At 43.2% G+C, this 18528-nt stretch overlaps 1 protein-coding gene across 8 annotated transcripts in view; it reads right to left on the bottom strand.

The window, feature by feature from the left end:
• Positions 1-5132: 5132 nt before the first annotated feature.
• The window catches only part of LOC113911348, a 41514-nt gene continuing 28118 nt past the window's right edge, over positions 5133-18528 (bottom strand). For 6 of the 8 annotated variants that reach the window (XM_027573863.2, XM_027573864.2, XM_027573866.2 and 3 more), the window contains 3 exons: positions 14239-14438; positions 11180-11368; positions 5133-5987 (listed from right to left, as the gene is read on the bottom strand). In XM_027573863.2, coding sequence (XP_027429664.2) covers positions 5867-5987; positions 11180-11368; positions 14239-14438 — 510 coding nt within the window. In that variant the 3' untranslated portion in view covers positions 5133-5866. Of the gene's footprint in view, positions 5988-7059; positions 11369-14238; positions 14439-18528 lie in introns of those variants that run through there. The other 2 variants (XM_035723304.1, XR_003516444.2) reach the window with 2 other exon arrangements.

The raw sequence follows: 18528 nt of genomic DNA, 5'->3' as shown, positions 1-18528 counted from the left end.
CTTCTCATGTGAAAATCAGTACACTTTGCCCAATACTGGATTGCTTCTCAGGTTATTAGGGAGCAAATATATTTAGCTTAATCTGATTTAGGCATCATCAAGTCGGTACTGTTTGAGTGATTAATGAGAAGTACATCAAAGTGGAGAGAAGTTGGCAGGATAGTGACCCTCTGTATAAACTGCTCAGCCTGCTATAGCCCACAGGCTCTTTCCCTTGTGACCACTCATTCCCTTCTGTAATATTAATTTATTCAATAAACACTTGTTAAATATCTGCTATGTGCCAAGCAATGTTTTGTACTCTGATGCTATAGTAGTGAATAAAACAGATTCCCTGTTTCCATGGAGCTTTCATTCCCTAAATATTTTGTGTGATATTGGGAGAAAACAGGGTATTTCAAATTTAGACAGTTCAGATTAGAGTTATGGCTTCATCATAGTCTAGCTGAGGACCTTGGAAAGGTCGTTTAAACTTTCTGAATCTCAATTTCTGTATTTGGAATAGAAATAACTACCTATCTCACCAAAATATGGTGTGAGACTCAAATAAGATGAAAATATTTTGAACCGCAAAGTAGAAGTGTTTTGTTAAATCTAACATACACCACTGAATGAAGAAACACTATTATTTTGTGTACCATTAAGAAAGAAAAAAATCAGGGGCACCTGGGTGGCTCAGTTGGTTAAGCGACTGCCTTTGGCTCAGGTCATGATCCTGGAGTCCCGGGATCGAGTCCCGCATCGGGCTCCCTGCTCAGCAGGGAGTCTGCTTCTCCCTCTGACCCTCTTCCCTCTCGTGCTCTCTATCTCTCATTCTCTCTCAAATAAATAAATAAAATCTTTAAAAAAAAAAGAAAGAAAGAAAAAAATCAGGCGCCTGGGTGGCTCAGTCTGTTAAGCGTCTGCCTTGGGCTCAGGTCATGATTCCAGGGTCCTGGGATTGAGTCCTGCCTTGGGCTCCCTGCTCAGTGGGGAGTCTGCTTCCCCCTGCTCGTGCTCTATCTCTCAGGCTCACACACACTCTCTCAAATAAATAAATAAAATCTTAAAAAAAAAAAGAAAGAAAAAAATCCCAATTACAATATGCCATTGATTTTAAGACCTATCCTGATTTCAGAGGTGCCAAAATGTGGGGAAAAAATTATACATCTTAGAATTGTTGAAATATGGCACAAAAAAGTTATTATTATCATTCTCTATGGTACGTAGCATATGGTACATGTTCAGAGAGAAATGGATTTAGCAAGATACATTGGAGTAGATCAATGAGACAAGTGTTAGAATATTTCCTAGAGATTTTCAAGGGTATTTACATTTTTGGATACAATTTTTTTTTTCCTGGATAAAATCATCACAGCCATTTCCTAAGTTACTGAATTGTGGAGCCCCAATCACCTATTTTCCCTTGAATAGAGCTACCATACTAGTCTCAGAACACTACCTATAGATTATTATGTATGAGAGAGAAATGAATTTCTTGCTTGTTTAAGAAATAAAGTCTCTGAGCCTTGTTCTTACACTACCTAATAGAACCACATTGCATAGTGCCCTCTTGATGAAAACTTGTATCAGGAAAAGTGGTGCTGTACTAGAACAATTTTTTAAAAATCAGGGGTGCCTGGGTGGCTCAGTCTGCTAAGCGTCTGACTCTTGATCTCAGCTCAGGTCTGGATCTCAGGGTCATGATTTCAAGCCCCACACTGGGCTCCACGCTGGGCATGGAGCCTACTTAAAAAAAAAGTCTTATGGGCATTGCTAATTATATAACTGATCCTGTGTGCTCTCTCTCTCTCTCTCTCTCTCTTCCCTCCCTCCTCCTCCCTCTTCCACTTTCTCTCCTGCCTTCACCCTTTCTTTTGCTTTGGCTCTTAGGAAGCTCAAAGACAGATCTGTAGTTCTTTATGATGTTCTAACTTCAGTTTCATCCTTTTTGTCTGACCTGCATTTTTCCTTTCTCTTAAATCCTAACCTACTGTTTTTCCAAAATTTTATTATTAATTTTATTACAAAAATTTTCAAATATCTAGAAAAGATGACAGAATTTTATAGTTATCTGGATTCCCTAATTAAGTTTTTAATTGTCCTTGTTTTAGCACATATTATCTAGGTATCCATCCCTCTTTCAATTATTTTTTCAAAGTAAATAGCAAACATCTATACACTTAACCCCTAAACATGTTAGTATGCATATCATTAACTAAAGCTCAATATTTGGTTATGGTTTTTCTTTGTTTTTTTTTTTTTATTAAGTTAAAATTTACATCCAACAAAATGCACTCACCTCAAGTGTACCATCCAGTGATTTTTTATTTTATTTTATTTATTTATTTGACAGAGAGAGACACAGCGAGAGAGGGAACACAAGCAGGGGGAGTGGGAGAGGGAGAAGCAGGCTTCCCGCGGAGCAGGCAGCCCGATATGGGACTCGATCCCAGGACCCTGGGATCATGACCTGAGCCAAAGGCAGTCGCTTAACATCTGAGCCACCCAGGTGCCCCCATCCCGTGATTTTTGACAAAGGAACACACTTGCCTAACAAATCCTTATCAAGATATAGAATATTCCCATCAGGCCGGCAAGATTACTATGTCCTTCTTTCATCCCCACAAGCTCAGAGGCAACTACTGTTCTGAGATTTTTTCCCTGTTTTACAACTTCATATAAATGGAATCACCCAGCAAGTACTCTTATATAATAAGCCTTCTTTCACTCAGCACAATGTTTTAAGGACTCATCCGCACTGTTAGGCTATCAGAATTTGTTTCTTTATATTGCTGATTAGTATTCCATTGTGTGAATATACCTCAGTTTGCTTAGCAATTAAAGCTGCTGGGAATGTTTTTGTACAAGTCTCTTTGTGGAAATGCTTTCCTAACTCTTGGCTGCATACCTAGGAGTGCATTGCCGGGTCATTGGGTAGGTGCATGTTTAGTTTCGTAAGAAACTGTCAGACCTTTTCCCCAAAGTGGTTTGTCACGAGGAGCGTTTGAGAGTTCAGGTTGTTCTATGTTCTCCCAATGTTTAGTGTTGGCAGTCATTTTTATTTTAGCCATTCATGTGAATAGTAGTTTTTCACTGTGTCTTTAATTTGTATTTCTCTGATGAATAATGATATTGAGAATTTTTAAAATTGCTTTTGAGCCATTAATGTCTCTTCCCTTGCGAAGTGTCTATTCAAATCAATACAAATTGAGTTGTTTGGTTTTTTAAATTTTTTTATTTTTGAGGTATAGGAGTTCTTTACATATTCCAGTACTAATTCTTTGTCAGATATATGTTTTTAGAAATATTTTATGTCAGCCTTTGGATTGCTTCTGTAGTTAACACTATCTGTTTAGGAGCAAAAGTTTTAAATTTTGGTATAATCGGATTTATCACTTTTTAAATGGTTCTTGCTTTTTGCCTCTTATCTAAGAAATCTTTGTTTATCCCTATTTGTGAAGATATTCTCCTCTGTTCTCTTCCAGAAGTTTTAGTTTTTACTTTTACATTTAGGTCTGTGAGCCTTCTTGAATTAATTGTGTATGGTGTAGGGTAGGAGTCAAGGTTCATTGTCTTTCTATTTGGGTATGCAGTTCCAGTACCTAAATTATTTTTTCCTTGTTTTTTATTTTATTTTAATTTCAGTATAGTTAACATAAAATTTTTTGTATTATGTACATCTTTGTAAGACCCATCAAATATTTTTTGGAACAAGCAATCAATAGATTCTGCCTAAAGATCAGAGAATGCCCTCACGAATCCCTTGCAGCACCATGATGGGTAATGTTCCCCCAACGTAGTCTTATTTAAATACGATCCCTTATCCCTCCAATAAAAGGTGCCCTGTGTTCCTTTAGCCCTGGTCTTGGGATTCACCTTCCTGCCTCTTCAAAAGTGGTGAAAAGGCTGTTGTATCCTCACTTGCCTGTGATGGTTAGCTTGTTCCTACCTGGTCTTTGGAGACGAGGCAGGAAGATGCACAGGATTGTCTGCTGGGTCTGGAGTGGTCTCCATGGGTTTTTATTGGCCTCTGGGGCTCATGTTCACCACTTTGGAAGGACACTTGTGTTAGGGAACATTTTGAAGCTGAAGATGTTCGACAGTGGTGAGATCTAGAGACAGAGCAAAGCTGTGCTCTGGTCTTTTTGGTAGAGTTGATTCTGGTTCCTTACTTCTGAACTGGTGCCTGTGGCCAAGAGGAGCCTTTCCTTTCTTCCCTTCTAAATTATTTTCCCTGTCTTCCCCGCCACCCCCCCCCCACCGCCCCACCTTTGCTCAGCAAAGAGGAGGCTTTGGAATCAGACCTTGTATATAGTATATATTTATATATTCATAAAAGTATTTTTTCTGGTTACAAAAATAGCTCATTGTTAAAAAACTTTGATAATGCAAACAACGTATAAGAAAGCAAGTACAAACCAGCTCTAACCTAACACCTAGAGATAGACCATGGTGACATTTCCGGTCAACTCTGATTTGGAATCTCCGCTCTCTTACCAGCTTGACACTTCTTGAGTGTCATCTTCCACCTGGGAAAGGGGGAGAATGAACTTCCTTCCCTGACAAACTGTAAAACTGAAAGATGATGTACTTAAAATCTTTAGCAAATAATAGATCCTCAATAAACCTAAGTTCACTAAATGATGCTATTAATGGGTATAGGAAGTGAGTGGATGGTAGGGAAAAAAACTCTCAGTTCCCTTTCTCCCCCATTTTAAGTTCTGTTACTAAATTCCTTTAAAGCGGGCAAACTTAGAGTGACAGAAGAACAGAACAGTGGCTGCCGGTAGCTAAGGGTGAGGGAGGGATTGATTACCAAGGGGCAAGTGGGAATTTAGAGATGATGAAACTATTCTATCTCTTGATTGTGGTGGTAACTACACACCCTATGTGATGTTTAAGACTCATAGAACTTTACACTAAGAAGGTAAATTTTAGGGGCGCGTAGGTAGCTCAGTCGTTAAGCATCGCCTTTGGCTCAAGTCATGATCCCAGAGTCCTGGGATCGAGCCCCTCATCATCATCATCATCATCATCATCATCATCATCATCATCATCATCATCAGGCTCCCTGCTCAGCGGGAAGCCTGGTTCTCTCTCTCTCCCACTCCCCCTGCTTGTGTTCCCTTCTCTTGTTCTCTCTCTCTCTGTCAAATAAATAAATAAAATCTTTAAAAAAAGAAGGTAAATTTTATAGCATATAAATTATACTTTAATAAACTCAACTTGTAAAAATATGCCTTTAGAACAAAGTCTTAAATTTCTTCATTGATTTTAAATTGGTCCTTCCAGCTCCTCTCAGCCTTGTCCCTCCAGTTTATCTTTTTTCTAGACTCTTGAGGCTTCTTACCTTCCTGATGGCACTCTGAATGCTTGTTTAGCCCTCCTTTCAATTGTCATACTGGATTCTTTGTTCCCTGTCCCCAACTTTGCTGCATATTTTATTTCCCTCTTTTGAATCGACACTCTGTTGAGTTAGGCTCAGCTGCGCTTCACAAACAAAATGTATGGCTGTCTCACTTGTTCTTTTTGTGCCAGGAGAGGTCTCATCAGGGTAGCTAATTAATTACAGTGAGTGAGATAAGAGAAAAGCGGATCCTGAGTCCTTGTGTCAACAGTTAAACAGAAATCCCTTAAATCTTCTAGATTGTTCCTTCCACTGTGAACAAAGGACTTGCAACAATTTTTATGCTACAAAATAAGGATAACACAAGCTCACGGTGGAACTGGCTATAGCTCTTTTCAAACCGAGTCAGCTGTTTGAGGTGTATGCCAATCGTATATCCTGAATTTTCCAGGACAGTGTGGAGTTTGAACATTCCATGCCACATTCTCTCCAAGACATTCATGCTCTGTGGAAGAGACGATGTGTCTTGATTTTGGTTCATAAACTACAGTTTTCAGACTCATACATTAAATTTTTTTCTTTTGTTTTTTGCCCATTTTTCCGTTCTGCAAGTATTTGCCACACACCTACCACCGACTGCCCAGATCTCCAGCAGGCTCTGCAGAAACAGAAACAAATAAAATCTTTCTTGAGAAGCTAATATTGTTCAGTCTGGGGGATGCACCAGCTAACAAATGAGTTCAGTTTCTCCTTTGTCATCACAGGACAACTGCAAACAGGGAAAGGCCAGAGAAAATGCAAGTCTTGCACAATGTAATTTATTGAGAAAAATTTTCAACTTTATCGTATATGTGTATATATTTTAATTGCGTAGATAACATAGACTTGTTTCCCAACACTGCTGGTAGGAAGATTTCATTAGACGGCTCTCTATAAAAATGTGCTCTTCACATAAATATATATGATATTGCTCATATTTCTTCTTCTTTTTTTTTAATAGGAGAGATTGCACTATATTCCCAGTGCTTTTGCTAGCGTTACTTCTGGTTGGAAATCTTCCCCTGACCAGCTTGCCTACACTGCAGTCACTTCCAATAGTAGCTGGTGTGTCCCGAGTTCTGCCAAATGCCAGGTAATTTGCGCACCCCTTTCTGTCGCTCATTAACTCCGCGCAGGAGGCATTGTTCTCCCCACGTTACGGAGTGGGTGGAGAGTGGGTTGTAGAGAGGGCGAGTGACTCGCAAGTGGGTTGGAGAGAGGGTGAGTGACTTGCCCGGGCCACCTCCAGTTGACTGGAGGTGGAGGGATGATCTAATTTGCGTCTGCCTGACTGAAGGCAGTGTGTTCTCCAAGCCACACAGCACTTCATTGTCGGGTGCTTTGAACTGAGTATCTGGCAGGCATTTATTTAAATCTCTGTGGCTACCGGAAAGGAAAGTGAGAAAGGGGGACATAATTAGGATGCAGCTACTGTCAAAGCAACCCTCGTAATCCAATATTCTCGCTGCAGCCAGAGCCGTCCATTTAATGCCAACCGGACAACGTCTCTGCACTCCTCAGAAACTTCTGGGGCTCCCGTTGGTTTTAGGCACACCAGCGCATTGCTATATTTCCAGCCCCATGTATCCATACTCTCTCCTGTCCTCCGTTGGAGCTGCCTCAGCCATGCTGGCTTCTTTTTGTCTTTTTCTCCCTCCTACATCCCCCCCACCCCACCCCTGGAGGTCTTTTTTCCTGCAGCTCCTTTTGCCTAGGAGACTCCCACAAGCCCTGCCACCTCCTCACTCATGGGTTAATTTGCCTCTGGTTCTCAGCACACTGTGGCCTCTCCTGAAAGTCTGTCCTGGGGCACCAACCCTCTTCAAGTATGCTCACTGGCGCACCTGCCGCGCTCCTTCAGAGAGGCCATCGCTGGGTTGTCAGTAAGGATAGATGCAATTTGATTCTGTGATAATGTTTCATTCAGGGGACGGTTCTAGAAAGGCAGGGATACCACAGCTTTTTTGCTCACCCTTATCCTGGCCCTTAGCATTGTGTGGATATAGAGTAGGCAGCCCCCAAAATTGTTGAAAGAATGAATCCTTCAGTCTTTCCTGTTAGAACCCTAGATTAGGATCACTTGTCCATATTCTCAGTGGAACGCCCTCTAGTCCTTGACTTGACTGATTATTTGATTATTGGTCTCCTCCCCTGAAGGCCCCTTACAATCAGAGTTCACGGTTGTACCCGCATGGGGTATGCCCTCAATAATTTTTTGTTGAATAGACAAGTTTGGGTCCTATTGACTTAAAGTGGAGTGATTCAGAAGTCTGAGAGTAAAGGCTACACGCTTTTAGCGTGGCTCATTTTCTACTAATTCAGATTTGTATCAATTTAATAAATCATCTAGTAGTGCTACTAGCAGTTTCCAAGCTGAGTAAAAAACATCACCACTGCAAACAATTCCCAAGGAAACTTCACACTGGCCCAAAGCTCCTTCCTATGATGGAATCAGCTCTCTGGCCAGTGAAGGTAAATTGCTTCGGTTCCAGGCAGAGACAGATTTTCCATGAGAAGCTAAAGCTTCAGGAGCCCTCACTCATAGCACACCCTCAAGGGCCCTGGGAGGGGTCCGAGCAATGTGCGTATGCACAGGGCCAGATGTTTTTGTAAAATTAGCAAAAGTAAGATATTTTAAATCACAGTTAGTTAAGGTCCTGCGTCTCTCCACTCTGACTTCACTTCTGTCACCTTGTCAGGGGGATGAGAGTGGCCCTGGGTATCTTAACCTCCGGATGAGGGAAAGTTGAGCCAGGGACGTGATGAATTTGGCTTTAGTGGCATATATTCCTGTGATTTGCAGACATTTCTATGTTACGTCGTGTCTAGTTGGGTCACGATGCTTAGTTATGTCACGGCTGGTGGTCCTGCTGTCAGAATGCCTTCTGGGAATCCCCCTATTGCCTACTGTGACCATTTACCTGGTATTGAGACACTAAAGTGGTGGCTGGTATCAGTGAGGTTCCTTCTGAGAAGCACTTGCTTTGGTGTTGAAGGCTTTGGGGTTATTTGTGATGGTTTCCCTACAATCCCTATACTTCTTGATTCCCCCGAGAGTGGCCTTTTGATCTCTGCTCTCCTGGTCTAGCTCCGGTTGTCAGCCTCTAACTCCCTGCATCAGCGTCCTTTTCGGAATTGCCTAAAACACGGAGAAGGGCTTCTCTTTTCGTGGCTGAATGCTGACCAGGCTACAAAACTCTGCCTGCGGCCTCAGTACAACCTGCATGGCAGAGCCACCTCTCTGGGCACCTTCTGTGCCTGTCACCCCATGTCTGGTCCCACTGATGCGCCCTGTGGAACTGACAGGCCAGGAAGTGCACCGCTCTCTCCCCAAGATGCAAAACCACCCCCCCAAAACTCGGCCCTGGGGGACAGACCATTCGTGAGAAAGTAAGGGCAGAGTGAAGAGGAAGCAGAGAGAGAAGAAAAGAGGAAGAAGATGACAAGCAGGGTGATTGAGGAAGACGATGACGCGGCCAGTAGATGGATGGCTGAGAGAGGGGCAGAAAGGAGAACAAAGCGGAGGTCTTCCCTCACCAGCTACGCATGCGCAGCTTCAGGTCAGTGGGCACTCTTATCCAGAGCCGGTTCGTGACAGGCGCCCAGGTTAGGACGTGGTGTGCTTTCTCTCTCACCTGGATCACTACAGTAGCTTCTCAACCGGTTTCCCAGGAGTGATGCTATTTGAATGCAAGTCAGAGCCTGCCACTCCTTTGCCCTCCTGAGCTCTGACCTCATTTCCCTCCTGTCTCTTCCCACCCTTAGTCGGTTTCAGCCAGATTCACTCACTGTGCTTCAGACCTACTAGACTTGCTTCTGCCTCAGGGCCTCCGCTCAGGCTGTTCCTTCTGCCTGGAAGGAGGGCCCCCGAATGTCCTCTTGCTGCTTAGCTTGCATCTACCAAGTCACCAGCTCGCTCAGGCCCTTCTGGTCATTCCACCTAAAATGGCATCTCTCCCAACGCTCCCTAGCCCCTTTCCTTTCTAACACGATAAAGATTCTTTTTATTTTTGTTGTCTATCTTCTTACTCTAGAAGGTAAGCTCTAGGGCTGGGATTTTTGTTTGTTCACCATTGTATTTCTTTCTTCAAGAACGGTGCCTGGCACACATTAGGGACATTTGAAGTATGTGTTGAAAGAATGACCTCACAAGGTAGGTGCTCTTATGAAGCACATTTATAGAAGATAAAACTTGGGCTCACCAGGGTGAAATCACTGGCCCAAGATCCCATGGTGAAGTGAAAGAGCAAGTGCTACACTCAGACCTGTTTCAGATGCCTGCCTGCGCTCACAAATGCTTCACTGTCATACGGTCTTCCTCTGACCACCAGCTGCCGAGCTCATCTAAGGAAACAGTTTCTTATGTCAGCCTTTCTCCACGTCTAGCCAGACCACAAGGCTGCAGGTGGCTTTCCTGAGTTGCAAGGTTATTGACAGAAGGGGTAAAGCACAAAGTCATAATGCACGGGCTGTGTGGGGAAGTGAAAGCCCAGCTCTCCGTCCATTTGCTTAAGAACAGGAACATGAACTTGTCGAGGCCAACCTCGTCTGGGGTGTCTTGGAGTGGAAAGGGGCTGCCTTGTCAGAGCAGGATCACCCACGACAGGCCACACACGTGCTTGGGGCGTAGGCAAAGCAGGAGCACAACAATAAGGAGAAAAGCATCATCTGAGTCTCGGTTGGCTCTCTGATTTTTCAAAAACATTCGAAAGGTGTTATTGTGGGTAAAGACAGAACTGTGCAGGGCTTCCTTAGAAGCACGTAGTTGTGATATTAAATTATATGTGAGGAGCCTCATTCACTTTTTGGTGCACTGTCTCTGAAGAGACAGGCCCTGCTGATCCTGGCTGATGGGGCCTGTGGGCTGATTTTATCCATCCTTTACTTTTAAACATGTTACACGTATGCGCGGTTTCCATTACATAATGAGAAGTAGATGGGGCAAGAACAGCTGCTCTGTCAATCCTTGAGGGATAATAGTGGTGTTTCAGGGAAGTCTGGTTGAATGCTGTTATTTTAGAGTTGGACTCGGAGGTCTGAGGTGCTCCTATCATTCCTTCTTCATCTTCCATCATGTCACTTTTGTGAGGCCTTCTCAGTCCACTTTCCCAAGCTCCCCACCCTCCAGCGTTACTCTCTCCCTCTTCTGTGCCACAGACATTATTATATTTATCCCGTTGTATCATAATCCGTTGATTCACTTCCCACCCCCGTGAGAGTTAGGACTCCTAGAATTACAAGGCTTACTCTTTATTGTATCTGGTGCATCTTTGTATCCAGCTCAGCTCCTGGAGTGCACTGAAGGTTCTGAAATTTTGCCAAAGGCAACTAAAACCAGACTCTGCAGGCTAGAAGAGTTTCTAAGGAAAAGATCTTCTTGGGTGAATTCCTTCATAAGACACGCCAGGTGCCAAGCATTGTTTATGAAACAGGTCCTATTGGAACAAGTGCTTCTAGACTTCCCCGTGTCTCGTTAGACCTCTGTTTGGCTGCTCCGTGACTCAGCAGCAGTCCCAATGCCTGCAGGAAGAGGAGGCGTTGGTCCTAAGCTGTCTCCCCGACACCTCCGTACCATGCCCCCCAAAACAAAAAAAATGACAGAAAATAGGCTTGAGGTCCTTTGGCTGTGGAGCCCATCATTTCACTTCTTTGTGTTTCGGTTCCTTATTCTGTAAGAGCCAGGAGTTGAAATGAGAGACTTCTGTGCCCTTCCGGTTCTAAAATCTCTGAGTCGTCCAGCCTACTCCTGGGGGAGAATCAGCCCATACGGCTCTTTTCCCACCTGTCTGCAGAGCAGGTCAGCCTGGTTACCTGAGAACAGACCTGTATCCACACCAGTCTTCTGACCTGCCGCTCTGCGACGAGCCTCCCCTTTGGCCGGGAGTGCAGTTCTCCTGGAACACCTCTGCCTTCTGCTGCTTTCCTCTGTGCTCTACTGCTGTAACCTTGATTCTGTGGATCAAGCCTGCTCTCAATGGCCATTTTAAGCAGACTTTATCCCTGCAAAAATGACAGGACAAATTTAGAACACTACATATACCACGATGCTATTTTATGTGCTTTATTTTAAACCACATATGCTGGTCTTTTGTCTGTTTGCTCTCAGATCTATTCTCTACCATCCTCTAACCTGGGCTTAATATCCCTGGGAACTGCTTTCCCCAGGCTCTCTTCCAGAGCCAGCCAAAGAGAGCCAGTGGCAGAACCCTGGAGAACGAGAGGAAGGGAGAAGCCAGGTTATTTCCCCCCTTCTCTCTGTGTCAGGTGGTGTCTGGCAGCATCCTGTCGATTCTCCAGCCCCTGCTCTACAACCCTTTCTCCGTGATTCCAGCCTTAGCCTGGAAGTGCTGCAGTGGTTCCAGATCCTTCCAGGTGGGCCCCGCACCCACCAGGATAACACTGCCTTCTCCCTTGTCCCTCTAGCCCCACGGTTGAGGGTGGCTCCCTGCTCGTCTCTGGTCTCTTCATTCTTCTCTCACCTGTATTAAACAACCTCTGTACTTTCTAGCATAGCTTCTGCCTTCTGATTGGACTCTGGATGTTTGTGTACACCACATATATGCAGGAAAATGTGAATATGTATACAAATGTACGTGTATGAAGACACGTATATGTATGAAAGCACACCGAAGAGGATTTGGAAGTTGACATGTTAACAGTGGTTCTAGGACTGGGAAAAGGAATGGGACTGGGATGGTGTGGAATTGTGGAGAATTGTAGCTTTTTAAAAGTAGCTTTATCGTGGCCTAATTCACATATATAAGACCATGACTTTCATATGTACGTGTATGTGTTCTTTGATTATTTTACAATGAACACGTATTCACATATTGCTTATATAATTTAAAAACAACTTAAAAATATTCAGAGCACGAGGGAAAACACCCATTGCCTTAGCTGAAGCCTTAAGCCATGTAGGGAGAGCTCTCAGATGACACCAGCACTCGCTCATGCAACAGATATTTTGTATTTACTATGTGCCAGGAACTGAGGGTTCATCAGTGAACAGTATGGGCCTGATCCTTGCCTACATTTTCTGCAGTAATTAAATACACAATTCTGTCAGTATTCGTTAATTATGAAGAAGTAAACAGGGTGATGAAAGGCCTAACCTAGTCAGGGGAGGTTTCCCTGAGAAAGTGACTTACCAGCTGAAAGGTGAAGGATGAGTAGAGAAAGCTTCATTGCTGGAGGGAAATGGACAGACAGAATGGGATGGTAAGCTGGGCTGCCACTGAGGGCTTCCCTGGTTCCTGTTCTTAGGGAAACTGATCTAACAATAGAGTTTGCTAGAAGGTGTTTCTCACTGGAATCCACAGCGGGATGTCAGTCAACTGGCAGTGGGCAGAGATTGTGTGGGAGTGTCTCCAGAGCCGTGGCCAGGCCTCCCCCAGTCCGGGACCCACTGTCTGCACCCCAGGTGGCTCTCACTGGGAGGAAAGGAAGCCAATGCCATGTGTCCTGTGGTAGTTGACAAGGCTGGTTTGGAAGTGGTTCAAAACCTAAGGATACCCTGGGGTCAGCAGTGGTACCAAAGGTACTCATGTCCATTAACACCCCATCCTCTGACGAAAACAACTGACAGTTTTTCAGTCGTAAGTAGAGTGGCATGCAATGTCCACAATAGCAAAAATATGGAAAGAGCCCAGATGTCCATCAACAGATGAGTGGATAAAGAAGGTGTGGTGTGTATATATAATGGAATATTACTCAGCCATCGAAAACAATAAAATCTTGCCATTTGCAAGACGTGGATGGAACTAGAGGGTATTGTGCTAAGTGAAATAAGTCAGTCAGAGAAAAACAAATACCATATGTTTTCACTCATATGTGGAATTGAAGAAACAAAACAGATGAACATAAAAAAGGGAAGGAAAAATAAAATAAGATAAAAACAGAGAGGAAGGGCACCTGGGTGGCTCAGTTGTTAAGTGTCTGCCTTTGGCTCAAGTCAATGTCCCAGGGTCCTGGGATCAAGCCCTGCATTGGGCTCCCTGCTCAGCAGGAAGCCTGCTTCTCCCTCTCCCACTCCCCCTGCTTGTGTTCCCTCTCTCGCTTGCTCTCTCTCTGTCAAATAAATAAATAAAATCTTAAAAACAAAACAAAACAATAAACAGAGAGGGAGGCAAACCACAGGAGACTCTTAACTATAGGAAACAATCTGAGGGCTGCTGGAGGGGAGGTGGGTGGGGGGATGGGGTAACTGGGTGATGGGCATTAAGAAGGGCATGTGATGTAATGAGCACTGGGTGTTATATGCAACTGATGAATCATTAAGTTCTATCCCTGAAGCTAATAATATACTATATGTTAACTAAATTGAATTTAAATTAAAAAATTTTTAAAAAAGAAAAATATATCTAAAAAAAAAGTCGAGTGACGTGCCAATGCCAAGGCAGTCCTCCATCCATCTTCCATCCACATTTCTACTGCTATGCTCTTCTTGAAAAGAAATGTTGGAACTCCTGATAATAAGCTATCCATGAAGCAAGTCTCATTCTTTCCAAGCTCTGTGTTTTTCTCTTTTTGCATAACTGAATTCAAAATTTTTGCTTGTTATATTAGTCTTTCTAATTCATAGGCATTTTTGGCAATGGCTATAATCTCCTTATTTTATTGTAAGTCCCCAATCTCATTTTATTGTAAGCCACCAATTATTCTGTGAAATTAGGTTACTTAAAAAGCAGCCCATTAACTGCAATTATAGTTCAGTTACAGCATGTCCAGTTCTCCCAGACTATGTAAAATCAGGCTACGTGTCCTTTTGATGTCCAAATTACAAAGGTAACAACAGGATCTTAGCTTGACCTCAGTGTCCTCCAGCTATTTCAGGGCGTCCCCAACAGGATGTGTCATTCATGCTTACACACCAGCGGCTGCAACCATGCAGATCCACCTGGTCCTCTCCCTCCTGCTCTGGCTCCTCCTGGTCTGCTTCCCGCAGGCTCACTTGGAAAGAGTCAGTGCTGGAGCAGCCCATCATGAAAGCGATGCTGCTGGTGCCAAGTCCACGGCCTCTCCCAGCGCTGCCAAGCCCAGCAGCCTTAGCTTGTTGGAGCAGAGCGACAGTCTGCAAACAAGCAGAGAACACGGCTTCTTGCCTCCCAGCTCTGTGCTCGATACTTTATCCCCTGGGATCTGAAGCAATGATATTTGGGACTGAGAATCATAAAGGTTTCTTCTGAATAGTTCCCCTGCTTCCGGGCCCTTGCCTCTAACTACTGCTGCCTCCAACCAAGTCCAAAAAGCTAGGCAGGAAGAGAATCCATACCATCCCTCATACCTTTTTGGTTCTTAGCCATCCCAGCAGCTGCACTTGGGTCTCCTCCCCAAGTCCCAAAACAAAAGTCCCCAATCACATCAGTAGAGGCAAGCAGATGCTACAGTGTCTCTGGGGGTGGTAGTTGTGCTGATGGGTGTCTGTGTTCACAGTCTAAAATTAGGCTCAGCTGACCAAAATATATTTTATGTAGTACTTGATAATTTTAATCCACTCCACCAGTCGAAATACCTAGTTTTAAATAGATTCTGAAGAGAAATACTCCATGTCATAATGCCATCATCAAGAAAGACTGGACATACGTGAACATTTATATAAAAAAAAGTCATAAGAACTGCAAAGGTGAGAACCTGTTGATCAAGAGAATGAAGCAAGTGCTCCTCCCCAATCTCATGTGTGGCTGGGGTGTGGAGCTGTGGGTTAAGAACAAGGCCTGTGGTCTAGCAATGCTCTTGCCTGTGCGAGGCCCTGTTTCGCTTCAAGACAGCGCTCCTCCCGTTTCCTGGTGAAATTAATAATACGGAGAATGGGCTGGGGTGGGACATTGACCTCTCAAGACATTTAGCATTCTTTCATTTAACACTCATTGCGTCCCTTCCTGTTGGGGATTTTTGGAAAAAAATTTTTTTAAAAAGATTTTACTTTGAGAAGGAGAGAGAGAGAGAGAGAGAGCATGAGGTGGTGGGGGGGAGGTCAGAGGCAGAGGGAGAAGGAGAAGCAGACTTCCGGCTGAGCAGGGAGCCCGACGTGGGGCTCGATCCCAGTACCCTGAGATCATGACCTGAGCCGAAGGCAGCCGCTTAACTGACTGAGCCACCCAGGCACCCCTGGAAAATTTTTTAGAAGTATAAAACATGCTCTTTAGAAGTTTACAGTTTTAAAAGATTAAGTTTTTGAGGGTATTATGCAACGTGAAATAAGTCAGACCAGGAAAGACAGATACTATACAAGCTCACTTTTATGTGGGGTCTAAAAAACAAACTCAGAAACTGGGGCACCTGGGTGGCTCAGTCGTTAAGCATCTACCTTTGGTTCAGGTCATGATCCCGGGGTTCTGGGATCGAGCCCCGAATCGGGCTCCCTGCTCTGCAGAGAGCCTGCTCCTCCCTCTCCCACTCCGCCTGCTTGTGTTCCCTCTCTCGCTGTGTCTCTCTCTGTCAAATAAATAAAATCTTTAAAAAAAAATTTAAAATTAAAAAATAAAAAACAAACTCAGAAACAAAGAATAGATTGGTGGTTGCCAGGGATGGGATGGTGGGAGGGGTGGGGGAAATGGAGGAAAGTGGTCAAATGGTATAAAATTCCAGTTTTAAGATGAATAAGTTCTGGGAATGTATTGTATAGCATGGTGACTATGGTTAACAATACTGTATTGGCTATTTGATAGTCGCTAAGAGAGTAGATTTTAAAAGTTCTCACATACAAAATTGTAACTATGTCAGGGATATGTTAACTAACCTTGTGGTGATCATATATATATATATATATATATATCATAATGTTGTATACTTTATACTTACACAATGGTATATGTCAATTATGTTTCTATAGAGCAGGAAAAAAATTTAATTTTTAGTGAGCCAGGCACTATTTAATTTACACTTAAGGATTCTCTCCCGTAATCCTTACATAATGTAAAAGCTACTACTGGCTTCATTTTAATAATAAGGAAACTGAAACTTGGAGCTGTCAGTGACTTACTCCAGGACACAGCAGAGTCGGGATTTAGACCTGGATAGCCAGATTCCAGAATCTTTGCTCTTATCCAACACATCATTCCTCCCCACCTTCCCTACGCCTGAATACTTCCACTAAAAATCCTAGAACTGTTGCCAATCTGGTCATCACATTCCCCTCAGTACATATTTGATCTGAACATCGTAAAGTCTGTAAGGTGGTATAAATATTTTCTTCATTGATTGGTAAGAATTCTACGAGCAGCCCCACCAAATTACAATGCCCCAGTTTTCTGAGTAGAAATTTGGATTAAAAAGCTTTGTATCCTTAAAAAAGCAATAGAGCCTTTAAAATATCACTACTGGCCATATTTATAACCATTAGAATATAAATACAGACACTTAGAGGAAGTTTTCACTAGATGATTAAGATGTATAAGCATTTTAAGAGTAGTAACTATACATTATTTCTCTAAATTTGATAATATAAAAATCCGTTTCTAATAAAATAATAATAATAGTGACAGATTATGTCCCTGCAGGAAAGGCAATTTAAAAAGGGCACGGCAGTGCTCTGATAATATTAGGACTGGTGTAAATTGTCTGCCAGGGATTGGGTCTGTGAGATGTGATATTAGGATTCCTGCCAGCTGAAGAGACACACACAGCACGGTGCTGAAGAGCATGATGCTGGAGTTCAGATCCCAGTGTTGCCATTTACTAGCTCTATGATGTTGGGCAAATTCCTCAATCCGGCTAGATCTCTGCGTCCTAATCTGAAAAATGAGGAGAACAACATTACCTGCTGTCATGGATTGAATGTGTTCTCCCCAAATTCATGTTGAAGTCCTAATCTCCAGTGTGGCTGTATTTAGGCACAAGGCCTCTAGAGAAATAATGAAGGTTAAATGAGGTCCTGAGGGTGGGGCCCTGATCCAATAAGATTGGTGTCCTTGTAAGAAGAGACACCAGAGTGCTTGCTCACTTTCTCCCTCTGCAGGAGCACAGGGGAAAGGCCATGTGAGTACCCAGCAAGCAGGCGGCCCCATCTGCCCAACACAAGAGCTCTTCCCAGATACCAACCCTGCTGCTGGCTCCTTGATCTCTGGACTTCTAGTCTCTACAACTGTGAGAAATTAAATGTCTATTGTTTAAGCCACTAGTTTACGGCATTCTGTGACCGGCAATCTGAGCGGACTAAGACACTTCCCTTGCAAGGTTGCTGAAGGATTAGATGAGCTGATACGTGTGAAGAGATTTGCGCAGTGTCCGGCACTTGGGAGGCTCTGTATGAGGGTTAGCAGGCCTTGCTGACCGCAGATCTGTGGACTTGGGTTTTGAGAACTTGTGATGTTGTGCACAAATGTGGCATACACAATTGTACGTGGGTGTACTGAGTTCTGGAGAACATATTTAAGAAACTAATTTTAAAAATTAATTAAGTGGGAAGACATTTTTATTCTCAAGTAAACTCGATCAGGCAAAAGTAAACATGCCAGCCTAGGTTGAAGGCTGACATCTCATGCTGTTCTCTGCCTCTCCCCAAGTTTGTCTAAAATGGCTTCTTTCCCCTTACCCCCCCAAACAGAATCTGAAATCAACAGTAAGTAAGTTGTTATGGGTCTCTGGGGAAAGAGAAAATGGGACAGGAAATGTCTGTGTAGATAAAAGAAGCCTGCAAACCACAGATGATGGTTGTAGTTTCAGGAATTCTAACATGAATTGCATCAAGTCAAACTTATAATTTTAAAATAATAGAGGCCAGAATGCTTAAATGTTAGTACTTAAATGTTTTTTTCCCTTTTAATGTACTAAATTTACATATAATTCTTTAGTCTTCAGGGAATTATTATGAAAGTCACCTTGGGAGAGAAGAATCATTTTCTATGAAAGGCCAGAGAATCCTATGAAGAAGAGATAATTGCTTTCAATAAATCTTGAAGTATACTTTCAGTTCCAAAGCGTCCCCTTTACTGGGGAGGAGGAAGAAGAGCTGGGGAAATGGGAGAGAAAGAGGGAATGACAAGAATAAACAGAGGAAGGGGAAGGAAGAAATGTAGAAGGAAGAAAAAGGAGGAAAAAGAAAATAGAAGCAGAGGAATAAAGAGGATTGTGAAAAATTTGGTTCTGTAGGTTTTGAGGGGCTATCTGTCAAGGTCATTTGTAAAGTTCCTCTAGGGGGAGAGGAACAACAGTCTTCCCCA

The sequence above is a fragment of the Zalophus californianus genome, chromosome 12 (genome assembly GCF_009762305.2).
Source record: "Zalophus californianus isolate mZalCal1 chromosome 12, mZalCal1.pri.v2, whole genome shotgun sequence".
NCBI classification, from domain to species: Eukaryota; Metazoa; Chordata; class Mammalia; order Carnivora; family Otariidae; genus Zalophus; species Zalophus californianus.
This window is presented reverse-complemented; position numbering and strand designations above follow the sequence as displayed.